Source organism: Capra hircus, chromosome 18 (genome assembly GCF_001704415.2).
Source record: "Capra hircus breed San Clemente chromosome 18, ASM170441v1, whole genome shotgun sequence".
NCBI classification, from domain to species: Eukaryota; Metazoa; Chordata; class Mammalia; order Artiodactyla; family Bovidae; genus Capra; species Capra hircus.
This window is the reverse complement of record NC_030825.1, coordinates 49809205-49829142: the sequence shown is the minus strand read 5'-3', so window position 1 is coordinate 49829142 and position 19938 is coordinate 49809205. Positions and strand designations below refer to the sequence as shown.

The window sequence follows — 19938 nt, the reverse complement described above, 5'->3', positions numbered from 1 at the left end:
TGGTCTCTGCAGGAGACCCGCCCTTGTGGGGCTGAAGCTACTCCAGTCCTGATTTTGTCTTCATTACTCACTTCCTCGGAAGTGAGCACCAATCAATGTCAGTTTCTCTTTCGCTCAGTTGCTCACCTGGCTCACTGGCTCCGCCCTGCTCTGGGCTTTCCAGTGTTAGCCTGTAGCTGTGTTTTCACTTTTCCTACATCAGCTGGGATTGCCCGGCTGCACAGGCTAAAAGCTGCACCATGGAGCTCAGGCAGCAGTTACACCTCAGACCAGACAGAGCTGGAAGTTCAGAGACACGAACGGAGCAACGAGCCGAGATCCAGAAGAGAAGGCTGAAGTCAGAGACGCCAGACAAGACTGAGATCCCAGGCAACAGCCTCCAAGTGGACACTTGATCCCCGATTCTGACAGACACCAGAGAGCAGGAATGAAGCTAGGTGAGCCCCCGCATCATTGTCTGGGACCCTCACCTCCCGAGAGCCTGCACCCTCACTCCCTGACGCCCTCCCTCCCCTCACCTTTCTATCCTTCCTTAACCAGACATGGCCCCGGGCTGCACACTGGTGCTGGTGCTGATGCTGATGACTGCGGCGCTGAGCAGGACAGGAGCAGTTCCTGTGCCCTCTGCCCCCAAGGCCCTCCCACCTGCCAGGGGCTGCCACATGGCCCAGTTCAAGTCTCTGTCCCCTCAAGAGCTGCAGGCCTTCAAGACGGCCAGGGATGCCTTTGTGAGTCTCCCCACCCCTCCTGCAGTGGGTGAGCCCCCAGCCCCCTCCTGTGGGCTCCTAGACCACCTGGGCTGCAGGCGGGTCTGCCCCCCTCCACGGGGCTGACCTCCCCCCTCCCCGCAGTGGGCGATCCCCTGTCCTGCACCGGATGAGCCTCTACCATCCTTTGAGAATTGAACCTCCCGCCTCTGTTGCTGGCCATCCTCCAGTCTCCCTGAGGGCCCCCTCCGTCCCTCCTGCTGTGACCCGACCTTGCCCTTGCTCTCTAGGAAGACTCGCTCTTGCAGAAGGACTGGGACTGCAGCGGCCGCCTGTTCCCCAGGACCCGGGACCTGAAGCACCTGCAGGTGAGTTGGGGGAGTCAGGCCCGCCCGCCCTCAGCTGCTCTGGCTCCGCAGGTGCCCCTCACCTCCTCCTTCTCTCCCTGCCCTCCGCAGTCCTCTCCCACCGCTTCCCCTCAGCCAACCTCGTGGACTGTGTCTCTCACCTGCCCCTGCTTCCCCTCCCTCTGTCCCTTCCCCTGCCCCCTCACCTGCCCCCTCACCTGCCCCCTCACCTGCCCCCTCATCTGCCCCCCCCGCCCCTCACCTGGTCTCTCCCACATGCAGCTCTCACGTGTCTTCTGTCTCCTCAGGTGTGGGAGCGCCCCGTGGCTCTGGAGGCAGAGCTGGCCCTGACGCTGACGGTCCTGGAGGCCATGGCTAACTCGTCCCTGGGCCACAGCCTGGAGCAGCCCCTTCTCACGCTGCAGCACATCCGCTCCAAGCTCCAGGCCTGTGTGAGTGCTGGGGCCCCGGGCCGGGTCTGGGCTCTGACCGCCTGGGCGTCCCCCTTGGTCCCCGGCTCCGCCTCACAGCCTCACCCCTCTCTCCTCTGCCCCCAGGTCCCAGCTCAGCCCACAGCAGGCCCCAGGCCCCGGGGCCGCCTCCACCACTGGCTGCACCGGCTCCAGGAGGCCCAAAAGAAGGTGAGTGAGTGGAGAAGGCAAACCATTGTCTGGGGCAGCTGGGATCCCAGGCGTGGGAGATACTGAGCCGTCCCCCTCTTCCCTCAGGAGTCCCAGGACTGCCTCGAAGCCTCCGTGATGTTCAACCTCTTCCGCCTCCTCACCCGGGACCTGAAATGTGTTGCCAGTGGAGACCAGTGTGTCTGACCCGGGAGACCCGCCTGCAACCTGTCCTACCTTTTTAGATATTTTTTATGCACCAACTACCTCCACTGAATTATTGGTTCTAGATTCCTATATTTTTATGAAGCCCCTAAATTATATTTATTCTTGTACTTTTTATACAATGTGTGAAAATAAACTATTTGTTTATGACATTGACCTTGTTTATATGTGTCTGAATACGTGACTGCATATGTGGCAGGGGGAATGGGAAGAGAGAACTGAAGAGAATATGAAAGAACAGGGACTGGCCTGGTGGCACAGTGGAAAAGAATCTGCCTGCTAGTGCAGGGAGTGTGGCTCAGTTCCTGGTTCGGGAGAATTCCACGTGCCATGGAGCAGCTAAGCCTGTGGGAGCAGCTCCTGAGGTAGCACTCTACAGCTCACATGCTGTGGGCCCTTGAGGTGCACCTGCTGAAGTACATGCTCGCAGGGCCTGTGCTGAGCCACAGAGAGACCACTGCAATGAGCAGCCCGTGCACTGAAACAAAGAGTGGCCCCTGTTTTCTGCAACTAGAGAAACACTGCATGCCACAATAAAGACCCAGTGCAGCCAAAAATAAAGAAGTAAATCATGTTTAAAAAGAGACTATAAAAGAATGAATGAGCAAGGAGTGCAAGAATCACTAAGGATTTTTCCAACCACCACAAGGGGAGATTTTATTGCACCATAAGCTGTCATTACATTAAGAAATAAGATGTCTAGAGGTGGCTGGGTCTGGGTCAGATCAGTGGGACAATGTCTTTATCATGGACCTACAGTCTGTATCTGTGAGTATGTCTAAGGATATGTGTTAAAATTGTGTTTATGGTTCATTCACCCCAACTACCTGTGGTTCTGAACGTGGGATGGCTTGTCAGATTGGAGATTTGCTGGGAGAATTATCACAGAGGAAGTTATCATCAAAAACTATTTAGTTCCACTGTGAGCATTGTTCTATGTAGACAACTGTGTTGGCTACAAATCATTTTGGTTTCTGATCTATGTGTCTTTCATTTCCTTTTCTTGCCTTATTGGAATGGATAGGACTGCACTATTATGTTGAGTAAGAAGGGTGAGAGAGAACATATTTGCTTTCTTCCTGATCTTAGGGGGAAAGCATTCAGTTTCACCACTGAGTGTAAATGTCAGCTGTAGGGTTTGTTTGTTTGTTTGTTTTTTGTGGATGTTCATTTCTTTCTTTCTTTTTTAAAAATTTATATATTGATTTGGCTGTGCCAGGTCTTAATTGCTGCATGTGGGATCTAGTTTCTTGACCAGGGATCAAACCCTGGCCCCCAGCATTGGGAGCATGGAGTCTTACACTGGGCCACCAGGGAAGTCCCAAGATGCTTTTTTTTCAAGTTGAGGAAGTTCCTTTTCATTCCTATTTTTTCTAAGAGTTTTCAAAAATCATAAATGAATGTTTGTGTTTGGAAAATGTTTTTTCTTCATTGATATGATCATGTGATCTTTTTTTTCTTTAGCCTGTCTTGGTGAATTGTATTGATTGGTTTTCAAATGTTGAACCAATCTCGTATGCTTGGAATGAATCCCTTAGGTGGTATAATTCTTTCGATGTGCTGCTGAATTCTATGTGCCAACATTTTGCTAAGGATTTTTGTGTCTGTATGCATTACTTTACTTTGTGTAAGATAACAAGTTCAGACTATTCTTTAAGCCAGTCGAGTTAAAACTTACTGTGTGCTCTGCTGTCACTTCAGTCACGTCTGACTCTGCGACCCTATGGACTGTAGCCCGCCAGGCTCCTCCATCCATAGGATTCTCCAGTCAAGAATACTGGAGTAGGTTGCCATGCCCTCCTCCAGGGGATCTTCCCAGACCTGGGACTGAACCCACCTCTCCTGTGTCTCCTGCATTGCAGGAGAATTCTTTATTGTTGGGCCACCAGGTAAGCCCAAAACTTAATTGCAGCCAAAAGCGTCTTTAATGATACACGTGGAAATGAAAGGCAGGTTTCCCACAGAGCTGACGAATTCTGGCTGCATGGGATCGTTATGCCTCCACCATACCCAAGACTGTCATTGATACAAAGCTGCAAAGAGCCCTCATAATCAGTATCCATGGAAGCGGGGCAGAAGATGAATAACCTGGAGCTACAATCCAGGTGAACAGGCTCTTCTGCCTACCCCAGTCTCTATGACATCGCTGTTCCTTCAAACCTCTGTTTCTTGAAAGTTTCACTCCAACTCTTTCAAGTCTTCTCTGCTTCCTCTTATCAGTGACTCCATCATGCCTTTTCTCTCTCTCCAAACAGATTGCTTTGCTCTCTTCCTCACAGAAGCTACCAGGTAAAAATTCCACATCATCTACACCACACCCTACCTGTCCCCACCCTCTTCTTGCTTCCCCATCAAGATCAGTGAGCCGCCTTTCTTCCTAACTTGGACCAGTGCCTGACCCTGTTCCCTCTTATGTCCTTCCTCCATAAATTATCCTTCTCTTGGCCTCCATTTTCTAGAACTTCCTTTCTACAAGTACCCGCCCATCGGTAGTCTCCGCTTTTATTAAATCCCTTTCTTAATCTGTCCTCTTTTCTGCAACTGTTTCTCCCTCTCCCTTTACCGGCTCCACCTCTTTCTCGACTCCAGGTCTCTGCAGCCCCTACGGCCGCTCCTGTTCCCAGATCTGCACTCCCCAGCAACAGTCTCCTCACAGCTAAACCCTGCGTTACTTCTCCAGTGCTCACCCTAGAAGACTTCTCAGCGGCAGCTGACCCATTCCTCAGTAACTCCTTCTTGTAACTCTCTCCTACTTTGACCTTTGCGATACCACGCTCTTCTTGTCTCCCTTCCACGTCTGCCTGCTTCTTCTCAGCCACATTTTCTGCTTCTCTTTCTTCTTCCATATCTCTTGAATACTGGAGTGTCTCAGGGGCCTATCCTAGATTCTCATTTCTCTTCTCTATACTCTCTTTGGGGTCTTCTCACAAATCCTCATGGATTCACCAACTATATTCTCATTGACCACTTTTGCATCAGCCTGCTTAAGCTGGGTTATGCCTCAGTAACAAATGACCCTCAAACCAGAGGCTTATGACAACGAAGGTTTATTGCTTACTCATGCAACACAACCGTCGTGAGTAGGCTGACTCTCAGCTCCTCACTGGGATCCAAGATGAAGGTGCGGTTCTATCTTGGACTTTGATGGTCTTAGAGAGAGTAGAGAGACAAGGACACATGATGGACTAGTCACTGGCTCTTAGAACTTCTGCTCAGAAATGATACAGATCACTTCACTTCCATCCCCATTTCATTGGCCCAAACAAGTGACACAGCCATGTCTGAGGTCAATTGGGTAGAGATTAATAGTTTCCCACAGAAATGGATTCCTCTCTTTGGAAGGTGAGAAGATATATTTATTTACTTTTGACGTGTGTCTGGTCTTAGTTGTGGTGCAGGGGCTCTCATTTTGCAGAGTGCAGGCTTAGTTGCCACACAGCATGTGGGATCTTAGTTCCCAGACCAGAGATCAGAACCGCATCTGTTGCATTGGTAGGTGGGTTCTTAATCATTGGACCACCAGGGAAGTCCCCGGGAAGAAAATATTTTGAATGATAAGGCAATATAAAACATTTTAAGTTCTTATCTCCAACTCTGACTTTAAAGACAGGATAAATTAGCATTATTATTGTGCATAGAAATCAGCTCAAGTTCAGATCTAAACTGGACCAGCTGATAAGCTAATAGCAACAAAGACTCTGTCCCTAAAAGTTCCCTTGACATCTTCTGAATAATGGTCCTTAGAAAGGGATTGACTGGTGGAAACTCCCATAAGAAGAGATAGTCCACAGGGCTGAGAAGGCAGGATCAGCGTCCACTCTCCATGGTTCTGAACGCCACTGACAGCCAGAAGAAGGTGGTTTCTTCCATCACTGGGACCTTGGTGACTGCCTGTTAACTTCTTCAGCACTTACAGATTTTTTAAATGGCATATTGTCATATCACATGTGGTTGGAGAACAAATGGAACAATCCTACTGTGTGTGAAATGCAAATATGTTTACAGGGATTTTTTTTTCCTTAAATAACAGAAAACTTCAATTCAACTTGCTTAAACAATCAGGACTTTGTAATTTCATACAACAAGAAACCTGATGGTAAGAAGATCAGGAGTTGGCTAATTCAAAAAATCACACTAATGTTATTAATAATCCAAATTCTTCCCATCTTTCAGCCTTGCATTTCAGCTGCATCCTCAGGTTTGATCATCTCAGGTCGTAAGGTGGCTACCACAGTTCCAGACACAATCCTTTGGGCAGAAAAAGGAAAGAATATCCATGTGTCCTGCTTATCACCAAGGAAAACCTTTCCCAGAAGCCTCCTAGCAGACTTCCCTTTAACCCCACACCAACAACTCATTAAGAAGAACAAATCCCAGGACTTCCCTGGTGGTTCAGTGATTCACAGTCTGTTTCGCAGTGCAGGGGATGTGGGTTCAATCCCTGTTTGGGGAACTAAGATCCAACATATCTCAGACCCTGTGTGATGCAACTGCTGAGTCTGCAAGTCACAGCTAGAGGCTCATGCACCGCAACGAAAGATCCTGTGGGCCAAAACTAAGACCCGACATGGCCAAAGAAGTAAATAGTTTCCAAAATTTGCAGTCCTCTGTGCTGTGCTTAGTTGCTCAGTTGTGTCTGACTCTTTGTGACCCCGTGGCCTGCAGCCCGCCAGGCTCCTCTGTCCAGGGGGATTCTCCAGGCAAGAACACTGGAGTGGGTTGTCATGTCCCGGTCCGGGGGATCTTCCCAACTCAGGTATCAAATCAGGGTCTCCTGTATTGCAGGCAGATTCTTTACCAGCTGAGCCACCAGGGAAACCCCAGTGGTCCTGATATCCCAGTGCCTGACTTTCCACCTCTCCCCCCAGCAAATATCTCCTTCCAACAGATCGTAAATGTGCTTACTTACTGGAACTTCCCTGGCAGTCCAGTGGTTAAGACTTTGAGCTTCCACTTCAGGGGTCATGGGTTCGATCCCTGGTTGGGGAACTAAAATTCCACTTGCTATAATGTGGTCAAAAAATAAATAAATAAAAAATAAAAATAAGGACTTCCCTGGTGGTCCAGTGGCTGGAACGCCATGCTCCCGGTGTAGGGGGTTCAAGTTCAATCCCTGGTCAGGGAAGTAGACCTCAGACGCTGCAGCTAAAGATCTCCCATGCTGAGATGAAGACTGAAGACTCCATGTGCTGCAATTAAGAACTAGCACAGCCGAATAAATAAAATAAATATTTTAAAAATTAAAAAAATTCCAGCTCAATCCTATACCCACTCCAGCTACCACATTTCTCTGCCTCCTTGTATTAGTCAGGATTCTTCAGAGAAACAGAACTCTGACTGGATACAGATACAGATATAGACTATATATATATAGTTGTTTGGTCACTAAGTCATGTCCAACTCTTTTGTGACCCCATGGAAGGTAGTCCACCAGGCTCCTCTTTCCATGGGATTTCCCAGGCAAAAATAATGGAGTGGGTTGCCATTTCCATCTCCAGAGGATCTTTCTGACCCAGGAATTAAACCCACATCCCCTGCATCAGCAGACGGGTTCTTTACAGCTGAACCAGCAGAGAAGCCCTAAATATATACACACATATGTATTTATTATAAGGAGTTGGCTTATGCACTATGGAGGCCAAGTCCCAGGGTCTTCCATTGGCCACCTGCAGACCCAGGAGAGCTGATGTGTAGTTCCAGGCTAAGTCCAAAGCCCTGAGAACCAGGAGAGCCTATAGTATAAGTTTCAGTCCCCAAACCAGGATGCTCGTGACTCAGCAAGAGCCAGTGTTCATCTCGAGTCTGAAAGCCAGAAAAGAGCACAATCTCAGCTCAGTGCAGTCAGGCAAATGGAGTTCTCTCTTACTCAACCTTTTCCTTCTATTCAGGTCTGCCATTAATTAGATGAGGTCCACCCACTGTAGGGAGGGCAATATACTTGACTTACTCTACCACTTCAGATGTAATCTAATCCAGAAACACACTTACAGGCATACCTTGAACAATGTTTGGCCAAATGTCTGGGCACCCCATGGCCCAATCAAGTTAACATATAAAGCTAACCATCACATGCCGTTTTCAGCAATGTTTGTCAAAAGAATTGTCCAGGGACTTCCCTGGTGGTCCAGTGGTTAAGAACCCACCTTCCATCGCCAAACCCAGTGGTTGATACTCAGACCAATGTTTCCTGATGTTTCAGCAGTAATTGACATGGGTGCTCATTCTCTGACCTATGAAACACATTCTTCTCTGGTTCCCACTTTCCTGGTTTTCCTTCTCTCTCTGGTGGTTCCTTCTCAGTTCCTTTTCTGATTTTCCATCTCCTGGAACATCCAGGGCTCATCACAGTGCTTATCTCTCATCTATCTGTGATGCATGTATTTATTCTCATGGTTTAGAACCCAATCCCATCTCTATAGTCACAGCTTTGTGGCGGATTGAATTCTTGGTACATATTCTTCACCTTTCCTGCATTTAACCCTTCTCATGGTCTCATTGAAGGCAGAGTTTACTTCTCTGTCCCTTGATTTGGGACCCAGCCATGTGACTTTTTAAAGCTAATGATATATATATATATATATATATATATATATATATATATGCAATGATATACAACAATGTGCCTGTTCTCAGTCCAGTCCTCAAGAAGCCTCATGGGTTTCCTGTTATCTCCTGGGGTTTTGCTCTGATGCTGAGAAGAGCTCTCCTGGCTTGCTGCTCTCCTTTAGCTTGGCCTCAGACCTGAGCCATCCAGACCCTCAGCTTGAATCAGAGCCACCCAACTGAACCCAATCGGAATCATCCAACCCCAGAGGTCAGCAGAGCCATCCCCAGCTCATCTGCAGAGAGCTGAGCTAAGTCAATGGTTACTGTGTTTTTGTGGTTGTTTATTACACAGCACACACTGACTGATACACCTCCCAAACTTAGCTTTCCAGACCTCACTCCTGAACTCCAGGCTTATACATCAAACTCACTACTGAACAACTCCATTTGGACATCTAATGGGCTTCTCAAACTTATCATGCCAGAAATGTAACTCCTGCTCTTCCCCACCCTAAACCTGTTTCTTCTGCAATCTTTCTTATCCTAGAAAATGGAAGCTCCATGTTTCCAGATCCCCAAGCCAAAGACCTTGGAATCATCATTGGTTCCTCTCTTTCTCCCATCTCCCACATCCAGTTAGTAAGTCCAGTTGATGCTACTTGTAAGAATATACTGCACTGGGCCCTTGCTTACTCCCTCACTGGCCCCACCCTGCTCCTGTCCACGCTCTCTCAGCTGAACCATGGCAACAGCCTCTTCCCTGTGCTCCCCAGTCCTGCTGTGGACCCTTAGTCTGATCCCCACATGAAGCCAGAGGATATCTGCAAATACCTGAGTCAAGTCAGGCCCCTCCCCTACCCAGAGCGCTCTTCTGGCTCCATCTCACTCACAGTGTGTTCACTGACCAATGAATAAATAAACCAAGTAACCATATACACGCCAAAGTAAAATCAATCTTTAAAAAAAACCAAATGGGTTTGCATTACCCTAATTATTAGCGGCCATATTTACACGTGCTTATTAGTCATTTGCATAAAAATGAGTCTTTAAAAAATGTTTTGCCCATTTGGCTGCATCAGGTCTTAGTTACAGCACAGAGACCTTTGTTGCATCACGTGGGACCTTTCGCTGCAGTGCATGGACTCTCTAGTGGCAGCACTGGGGCTCAGTAATTGTGGTGTGCAGGCTTAGTTGCTCCACAGCAGGTTTTATCTTAGTCCCTGGACCAGGGATTGAATTCCTGTCCCCTGCATTGCAAGGGGAATTCTTAACCACTGGGCCACCATGAAAGTCTCCGAAACGAGTCTTAGAGGGCCAAAATCAAGGGGTCAATAGGTCTGACTCCTTAGGGAGAATTCTGGGAAAAATTTGATTCCTTGCCTATTTCAACTTCTAGTAGCCACCTATATTCCTGGGCTTGTGGCCTATCTTCAAACAACATCACTCCAGTCTCTGATTTAGCAGGCATACAGATAATCCAGGACAATCTCCTCATCTCAAGATCCTTAATTCGATTACATGTGTAGTTTCTTTCGCCAAGTAAAGGTCACATTCACGGGTTCCAGGATGAGGACCTGGATATCCCTGGAGGCCATTATCAGCCTACCACAGTCAGAATTCCCTCTACTGTACACAGGTGGGACCCCGATGCTGGGAAAGACCCTGATGTTGGGAAAGATTGAAGGCAGGAGGAAAAGGGGACGACCGAGGATGAGATGGTCCGATGGCATCACCGACTCGATGGACATGAGTTTGAGTAAACTCCGGGAGTTGGTGATGGACAGGGAAGCCTGGCATGCTGCAGTTCATGGGGTCACAAAGAGTCGGATGAGACTGAGTGACTGAACTGATACTGATCCTGATCAGCCCTACCACAGTCAAAATTCCCTCTACCGTATGCAGGTGGTGTAAAGGCTGAATTCCTCTTTCCTCCCTGGAGATTTGTGTCCTCTGTGACTGTCTCTCATCCCTTAACCTGCCTCTTACCCAAGCAATGTGACTGTACCTCAGTATCTAATCAGTATCTAATACATCAATATCTAGTCTTCCTTCAGGAACAGGAAACTTGACTTTCCACCAGGCATACGGCTGATCTTTTTAAAATTTTTAATTAATTAATTTTTGGCTGTGTTGGGTCTTCATAGCTACACATGGGCTTTCTCTGGTTGCAGTGAGCGGGGGTTACCCTCTAGTTTCAGTGCACAGGCGTCTCATTGCGGTGGCTTCTCTCATTGCAAAGCTTGGGCTCTAGGGCACGCGGGCTCAGTAGTTCTGGTATGTGGGCTTAATTGCTTCATAGCACGTGGAATCTTCCTGGACCAAACCAGTGATCAAACCAGTGTTCCCTGCAATGACAGGCGGATTCTTCAACACTGGACCACAAGGCAAGTCCACGACTCGATTTCTCATGGCATCGTATGCTCACCTATAACTAAGTTCTGACAGTAGGGTGGAGACAGGCGTATCATGTGTCACTTCTAGAAAGAGCTCTTAAAGAATGGAACATTCTCTTCTTCCCTCCCTCTTATTCTTCATCTGTGGTCTGGAGTAAGGATGCAAAGATGGAGTTCAAGAAATCATCTTGGACCATGAAGAGGAAGTCACATATTGATGATGGAGCAACAAGATAGAAGAAGCTTGGTTCTTCGCATTGTGGAGCCCTGGACAGCTTGAGTAGCACCTATCTTCACATGAAAGAGAAGGAAACTTATTTTCAGGAAAATCCCATACTAATTTGTGATAGACAGCCTAACACCCCCACCAATGATGCCCTTTCCCAGTCCCTAGTCCCCGTGGATATGTTATATTACATGGAACGGGGGAGATACAGTGGCAGATAGAAGAAAAGCTGCTGATCAACTGACGTTAAAATAAGGAAATTATCCTGCACTATCTGGGTGAGTTCAATGTGATCACAAAGATCCTTCAAAGTCAGGGAGAGCTTTGAAGATGCTATGTTGCTGGTTTTGAAGAAGTAAGGGGCCACAGGCTAAGGGATGTAGGTGGCCTCTAGAAACTAGAAAATGCAAAGAAACAGATTGTTTTCTAGAACCTCTAGAAGGAGGCTTGATTTTAGCCCAGTGAGATCCATTGATTTTACAACAGGGAGATCCATTTTAGATTTCTGATCTCCATATCTGTCAGATAGCAAATCTGTATTTTATTCAGCTATTAAATTTACCTCTTGAAATTGGCTTCTTTTTTTTTTTAAGTATTTATTTATTTATTTTTGGTTGCACCAGGTCTTACACGTGGGATCTTCGGTCTTTCTTGCAGCATGTGAGATCTTTATTTGCTGTGTGTAGGATCTAGTTCCCTGACCAGGAATCGAACCCAGGCCCCCTGCATTGGGAGTGTAGAGTTTCAGCCACTAGACCACAAGGGAAGTCCCTGTACTGCTTTAAACCACTAAGTTTGTAATCATTTGTTCTGGCATCAATAGAAAACTAACACATAATTGATCCTGTTTTCTTCTCCTGAATCTTTCTCTGTTTTTAAGGGAGAAAATAATGATAATTATCTCATTAATAATGATAAACAAAACCAGCATCAACATTAATAGTCAACAAACTGAGAATTTTTGTGTGCCTGATATAATCTTGGCACACAACACATTATCTTATATAAGCTTCACCACAGTCTCACAGAGGAAGTAGGAAGCGTTAAATACAAATGTGGGAAAAAAAAAAAAGGCTGAAAATTAGCAAGCTAAACATCAATCTCAAACGTTAGGATAACAACAGCACAATACATTTTAAAAAAAAAGAGTAAAAACCAAATGTACAATAGAAATGAATGTTATGTGTTATTATTAATGAAATAAGAGCAAATTAAAGAAAAACCCTAAGTATACAATAGAGAGGATCTATAAAGCTAAGTGTTGGTTATCGCTAGTAATTTGAAAAAAAAAAATTGCAATTGCATCTCAAAGCCGGTGAAAAAAATTCAGCCATCAAAAAGGAAGGAAATCTTTGCCATTCGAAATGGCATAGACGGCATTATGCTAAGTGAAGTAAGTCAGACCGAGAAAGACAAACACTGCGTGATTTTACCTTTTTATTTAATTTTTTGTTTTCTGCACTGTGAGGCATGTGGGATCCTAGTTCCCCTGTATTGGGAGCACAGAGTTTTAACCATTGGACTGCCTGATCTCACTTTTATGTGGAATCTAAAAAACAAACAAAAAGCTGAACTCATACAGAAACCAAGAACAGATTGATGGATGAATGAAGGTGGTCACAAGGGACACAGTTCTAGTTATAAAATAGGTAAATCCTGGGGATGTAACGTACAGCATGGTGACTATGGTTAACGATACTGTATCGTATATTTAAGAGTTGCTGGATTCCCTGGTGGCTCAGTGGTAAAGAATCCACCTGCCAATGCGGAAGACACAGGTTCAATCCCCCATCCGAGAAGATCCCACATGCCTCAGAGCAACTAAACTCGTGGGCCACAACGGTTGAGCCTGTGATCGAGAGCCTGCAAGGGCAACTACTGATACCAGAGTGCCCTAGAAAGAGCCATGTTCCGAAGCGAGAGAAGTAACTAGAGAGTAGCCCCTGCTTGACGCAACTAGAGAAGAGCTGGGGCAGGAACAAAGACCCGGCACAGCCAAAATAGATAAACAAATTTTTTAAAAAGCTAAGAGAGGAGATCTTAACAGTTCTCACCACAAGGCAAAAAATGTAATTATTTGAGGGTATGGATGTTAACTTACTGCAGTAATCATTTCACAATATATACATATACCATTAAGTTGTAGATCTTAAACATATACAATACTATATGTCAATTATGGGCTTCCCTGGTGGCTGAGACTGTAAAGAATCTGCCTGCAATGCAGGAGACCTGGGTTCGATCCCTGAGTGGGGAAAATCCCCTGGAGAAGTGAATGGCTACCCATTCTAGTATTCCTGCCTGGAGAATCCCATGGACAGAAGAGCCTCATGGACGGGGGTGAGGGAGCGCCAGCCCATGGGTGACAAACAGTTGAACAGGACTGAGCAACTAACACTTCCACTTTCATGTCAATAAAACTAGAAACTTATATCTCAGTAAAACTAGGAATGAGAAGAAAAGAGAGAGAGAATGTACTAATGACCAATATAAGCAACAGAAAAGGAAACCTTCTGAAGTTTTGCCATTTGCAGCAACAAAGGTGGACCCAGAGGGTATTTTAGGCTAAGCAAAATAAGACAAGAGAAAGACAACTACTGTACGGTATTACTTATATGTGGAATCTAAAAAATACAACCAACTAGTGAGGATAACAACAACAAAACAAGAAACAGGGAATTCCTTAGGCGTCCAGTAGTCAGGAAGATCTCACAGCCGACGTGTCAAAAAAAAAGGGAGACAGAGAGCAGATTAGTGGTTACCAGTGTGGGGAAGCGGGAAGGGCAATATAGGGGTGGGGGAGTGAAAGGCACAAACCGCTGGGTGTAAGATAAGCTCAAGGATGTACAGAATGGGAAATATAGCCAGTATTTTATAATAGCTGTAAATGGAGTGTAACCTTTAACAATTGCACAAAAAATAATAAAACAAAAGAAAATGCTCCTTACAAGTCTCAGAACTAGAAGAGGGAACTAGCTTTTGTGTGTATTGTCTCGACTTCACACGAGAGGAAACTGAAGCTCCCAGATGCTGAGAAGCTTCCCAAATTCAGGCAGCCCGTAAGTGGCAGAGTCGCGGTTTGAACCCAAGGCTCCAGCTCTCCCCAGCCGGCTCTAGGAATCTCCGCTTCGGCGCCACCTCGCGGGTACGCCCAGCCTCCGCTCGCCCGGCCCGCAGCCTGAGAAACTCCGCCCCCTCCCCAGATTTGGTTTAGGGTTTTCACTGGGTGGGGCGGGGTGGGGCCGGTCTCTGGGTCAAAAGTGTTAACAGCCCTTGGGAATTTCACACTCTGCTTCCTCCACGGGTTGCTCTGAAATTTCATTAGATTTTTCTCTCTCAGTTTCAACGACTCCCCTATGGTGCCCCCGGGCTCCCTACGTCTCCTCCTCAGCCTTGATCGCCTCTGAATTCCTCCATACCCTCCTGGTAGCAGGTTGCCTGTCTGGAGCCAAATTCTTGGCTCTGTCTATCTCAGATGGGAATGTCAGGCTTGCTTAATGGTCCCCAGCACCGGGAGCTGGTAGAAAACACGGAACCGAAATCCTACCCCAGACCTGCTGAATCGGATCAGTATCTTAACAGGACCATCTCCACCCCACCTCACCCCCAAGTAATTTGGGGCGCAGTGAAGCCTGAGTGCGGCTTCCTAGGTGGCCCTAGTGGTAAAGAACCCATCTGCCAAGGCTAGAAACCTAAGAGATGCAGGTGCGATCCCTGGCAGGGGAAGATCCCCCAGATGAGGGCATGGAAACCCGCTCCAGTATTCTTGCCTGGAGAATCCCATGGACAGAGGAGCCTGGTGGGCTGCAGTTCACAGGGCCACAAAGAGTCAGGCACAACTGAAGTGACTGGGGTCGCACACATCAGGAAGTTTGAGTAGCCCTGGCCTACAGCACCAGGGGACCATGGGACCCAGGGAGGCTTCCAGATAGGTGCCTCGCCTGAAGCAGATGTAGCTGAGAAAATGGTCTTCAGCTGTGTGTCTTGAAGTTAGATGAGGGGTGACCTTTTGTCTGCACTGGAGAAGGTTCAAGTACATTCCAGAAATTTGGCTTCCAGGTATGGTCTAATGAGACTCCATCATGGAGCCCAAGAGATGTTCCCTTTTCTATTGCTGATGAAATTTGGCTTAATTTGTTTGGAAAAATATATGAAATAAACTTTCTAGGAGTTGAGCAAATTGAGCTATTAATACAGAAAATTCTAGATATAATAAACAGTGACATATGAAGTCTTCGAAGACCAAAGCCCCAACCCAGTGTTCTCAAACTCCAGCATCAAGTCATCAGGAGGGCATTTAAAACTCAAGACTGTTGGAGGGTATCCTTGGTGGTCCAGTGGTTGAGAATCCACCTATTAACACACGGGACACAAGTTTGATCCCTGCCCAGGAAGATCCCACTTCAGAGCAACTAAGCCCATTTGCTACAACCACTGAGCCTGTGCTCTAGAGCCTAGGAGCTGCTATTACTGAAGCCTCTACAACTAGAGAGTAGCCCCACTCACTGCAACTAGAGAAAAGCTGGAGTGCAGCAGTGAAGACCTAGCATAGTCATAAATGAATAAATAAATCTTAAACAAAAAAACAATCTCCGAGTGTTGGGAATCCCTGGGGGTCTAGTGGTTAGGACTCTGTGCTTTTATAGTCCAGGGTGTGTGTTAGGAACTAAGATCCGTCAAGCCAGCCTGGACAACACCCCCTCGAAACAAAGCCACAAACAAGCAAGCTCAGACTGTTGGGCCCCATCCCTAGAGTTTCTGATTCATAGACCTGGGGTGGAGCTGGAAATCTACATTTCTCACTAGTTTCCGGGGAATGCTGATGGATGCTGTTGGTCCAGAGATCACGTTTTGAGAACTGCTGCTTCCAAACCAAACAGTCAGGGTTGTTTTGGAGGGTTATATCAGCCCTTGAGAATTATATAGAAATGACCCCTCTCAGTGATCTGTCATTTAAAAAGTGATTCATTCCAGTGATCCAGTGTAAGTTTAAGTACTGATTTGAATATTTTCCTGTATTCATGCAGCAGATTTAGCATTTTCATAATGTTATTTATGTTCAGATTCTACCCAGATTGAGACAAAACTTTCTTTTTTCTTCTATTAGCTGTTTCACATGTATACCCATATATTTTTTATGGTCTGATGAAAAACGTCAAATCAAGACATGAGATGTAAAAAGGGAAATTTTTTTTCACATTGTTCAAATAAAAATATATCAGTGGATTAAAAAAAAAAAAAACCTGCTGTTCCTCCCACTGCATTCCCGGAGTCCTTTGCAGCGCCCCTGTAATAGCTCTTTTCATTGTGTTTGAATTATTGATTTACCATCTAACTTTCTCAAGGGCTCATGGGCTCCTCAAGGGCAGGACATTCTTTCATTTGAAGAAAAAAAAAACCTTGCAGTAAAGAGATGTTTATTTTTCTACCATTTGTCCAGTTTATGTTACTAACGGCAAGGAAATTGTTTCCAGAGGAAGATGCCTAGTGAGTGCTCACGTGGGCATGTTAGATGTTTGCATGGAGTTTTGCAATTTTGAGATTTCATAGAGCATAGGGTGGGAGTGGTTGAGAACTGGGGCTTTGTCAGTGATGGTGGGCGTGTGATTCTGTTGGCAAGACTTTGTCTGAGGCCGTGTTTCTCTGGCACTGTGTATCAAGCGTATGTCTACACTTAATCCTCTAGGATTCACCAGTGAGTATCAGTGATCATCAGTGATACTGATGCTTGAAGGGGTGTCCCTACCTTCCCTCAGCTCGTGTGTGTGTCCCTGGATTGGGGATGCTGTGCCCATGCCCTGGGTTTCCGTGGACTCTCTCTGACTCTGTGCCCCAGAGGGTCCTGCGTTCCTGTCCCTGTCAGGGTCTCCTCACCATCCCCTGTTGCTCTCTGTGTCTGAAGTTCACGGCCCTCCTGGGTGGCTGGGGCTCTAGGTAACTGTGTCTGTCCCCAAGTCCAGCCCTCGCAGAGCTGGGAGGGTGGGGACTCTGTGTCCCTGAAGTTAAGGAGGCCCGCTGGGAAGTTAGCAGCTGGAGATTAGATTTCATAGTCACGAGAGGAAAGGAGGGAGAAGGATCCAGGTTTGATTTGGGGCCGGGTCAGGCCAGGGTACAGGGTCTCAGAATCATTGTAAGAATAGTCCTAACAGTTTCTGTTAATTGTGCATTTAATTGTGCCAGGCACTGTACTTTGTACTTGTATTTGTACTTTTTAAATATTATATTTATACTGTCATTTATAAACATATTTATATTTGGGGCTTCTCAGGTGGCTCAGTGGTAAAGAATCCACCAGTCAATGAAGGAGATGTGGGTTTGATCCCTGGGTAGGGAAGATACCTGGAGAAGGAAATGGCAACCCACTCCACTATTCTTGCCTGGGCAATCCCATGGGCAGAGAAGCCTGGTGGGCTACAGTCCACGGGGTCACAAAAGAGTCAGACCCAATTTATCGACTAAACCACAACATATTTATATTTGTACTATTGTATTTATTCACCATCACAATTAAGTATATATATTATATTTATAAATACTTATGTGAATTGTTCCTAATATTTTAAATAGTATTTTATTGGTTATAAAATACTTTAGATAGTAATTCTATTATCATTTCCTGTTTCTATCATCATTTTGTATTATCCTTTGGAAGACAAGAGGAAACGTTCAGAGAGATGAGTTCACTTGCCCAAGGTCACTCAGTAAGGTGACAGTCAAAACGTGAACCTAGTTCTTAGTGTCTCCAGCCTTTGGCGTTTAACTCCTACGCCACTCTGGGCAAAGCAGAAGACGGTGTCTAGAACAGGAGGGAACAGGGTTAGCCGAGTGGCTGTGGTAACAGCAGATTGTTGTCAGCGTGGTGGGGTGCTGGTGTACGTTTGTTGAGTTTTTCCATGTGCCAGGCACCATGCTAAGGGCTTTCATAATGAGAATATGGCAAGGACTTCCCTGGTGGGCAAGAGGCTAAGGACTCTGAACTTCCAAAGCAGGGGGCCCAGGTTCAGTCCTTGGTCAGGGAACTAAATCCCGCAAGCTGCAGCTCAAGATTCAGTATGCTGCAACTAAGACAGTAGATCTCATGTGCCGCAACTGGGACCCAGCGCAGCCAAATACATATTGAAAAAAAAAAAAAAAGAAGAAGAAGAATAGGCAAACACTCATATGGCACATAGCAAGGGCCTTACTTTAAGTGCTGTTATGCGGATTATTGCATTTACTCCTTACACCAGCATCCTGAGGTGGATACGGCCGTCCTTGTCTCCATGAGACCCTGAGATAGAGTCATTTGAGAAAGCTCATGGAGGTGCTGGGATCTGGCTCCAGGCGGCCTGGCTCCATAGGCTGTTCCTCTAGCCTCCGTACTTTTCTACTATCCCTTGTAATCTTCATAGCAATCCTATAGTGTAGGAAGAAATGTCACCCATTTTACAGATGAGGAAACTGAGACCCAGACTTGGTCTCACCCACAGAGCCACAGACTTGAACCACTATCTATCTGATCAGCTCATTCACACTCCTGACCCTGTTCTCATCTGGCAGGAGGCCAGAGATTCCAGAGAACTTCTGAAGGGCCTTGGCCAGACTCCCAGATGCCAGGGGCCTCATGTCCCTGAGGTCCTAGCCTCCCTAACCTTCCTGTACAGCCCCTTAATTTTGCCTTTGGTTTGTACCATTTTGACTTGCTGATCAGTAAACATCAGTAGACATGTTACAAAAATTGTCTATTTCCCCCCAGATTATGTTTTTCTATTTGTTGCTATACAAAATGTTTAAGTTTTACACAGTTTAACCTATCCTTTGTTTATTTTATTTAAAAAAATATCTATTTATTTGGCTGTGCTGTGTCCTAGTTGTGGCATGTGGGATCTAGTTCCCTGACTGGGGATGGAACCCAGCGCCTCTGCATCGGAAGTGTGGAGTCTTAGCCAGTGGACCATCAGGGAAGTCCCCTGTTTATTTTATAGATGCAAGATTTCCAATCTTGGTTAAGAAAATCTAGTTCCTTGGGAGTGAGACTTCTGGGGTGGGGGGACAGTCGCAGCTTCTTCCTTCCCTCTCCCCTTCCTTGACTTGTCCTTCTTGGGGTACGTGGCAGAGGGTGTTGCTTGATATCTTGTCAGTTTGTAAGTCCTCTTTATATATGTTGTCGTTGTTCAGTCGCCCAGTTGTGTCCAACTCTTTGCAACCCCATGGACTGCAGCACGCCAGGCCTCCCTGGCCCTCACTATTGACTGGAGTTTGCCGAAGTTCATGTTCTTTGCATCAGTGATGCCATCCAACCATCTCATCCTCTGACGCCTCTTCTCCTTCTGCCTTCAATCTTTCCCAGCATCAGGGACTTTTCCAGTGAGTTGTCTGTTTGCATCAGATGACCAAACTACTGGAGCTTCAGCTTCAGCATCAGTCCTTCCAGTGAATATTCAGGGCTGATCTCCCTTAAGACTGACTGGTTTGATCTCCTTGCTGTCCAAGGAACTTTCAGGAGTCTTCTCCAGAACCACAGTTCAAAGGCATTAGTTCTTTGGCGTTCTGCCTTCTTTACGGTCCAGCTCTCACAACCGTACATGACCACTGGGAAGACCATAGCCTTGACTATATGGACCTTTGTCGGCAGAGCAATGTCTCTGCTTTTCAACACACTGTCTAGGTTTGTCATTGTTTTCCTGCCAAGAAGCAATGGTCTTCTGATTTCATGTCTGCAGTCACCGTCCACAGTGATTTTGGAGCCCAAGAAATGGAAATCTGTCACCACTTCCACCTTTCCCCTTCTATTTGCCATGCAACAGTGGGGCCGGATGCCATGATCTTAGTATTTTTAATATACGTAGTCTTAAGCCGGCTCCTTCATTCTCCTCCTTCACCCTCACCAAGAAG

General features: G+C 46.4%; 1 protein-coding gene across 1 annotated transcript; it reads left to right on the top strand.

Annotated features, from left to right (window-relative positions):
* Positions 543-1881, top strand: LOC102182821 (interferon lambda-3). Its single transcript, XM_018063271.1, has 5 exons — positions 543-728; positions 998-1075; positions 1363-1506; positions 1612-1695; positions 1783-1881. The coding sequence occupies exons 1-5, from the start codon at positions 543-545 to the stop codon at positions 1879-1881; spliced, it is 591 nt and encodes a 196-aa protein (XP_017918760.1).

Bases quoted from the DNA above. Each gene is read 5' to 3' on its own strand.
- LOC102182821 (XM_018063271.1), top strand. From the start codon at position 543: ATGGCCCCGGGCTGCACACTGGTGCTGGTGCTGATGCTGATGACTGCG. The intron at 1,076-1,362 runs GTGAGTTGGGGG...CTGTCTCCTCAG, and splicing joins GGGACCTGAAGCACCTGCAG to GTGTGGGAGCGCCCCGTGGC. The intron at 1,696-1,782 runs GTGAGTGAGTGG...CTCTTCCCTCAG, and splicing joins TCCAGGAGGCCCAAAAGAAG to GAGTCCCAGGACTGCCTCGA.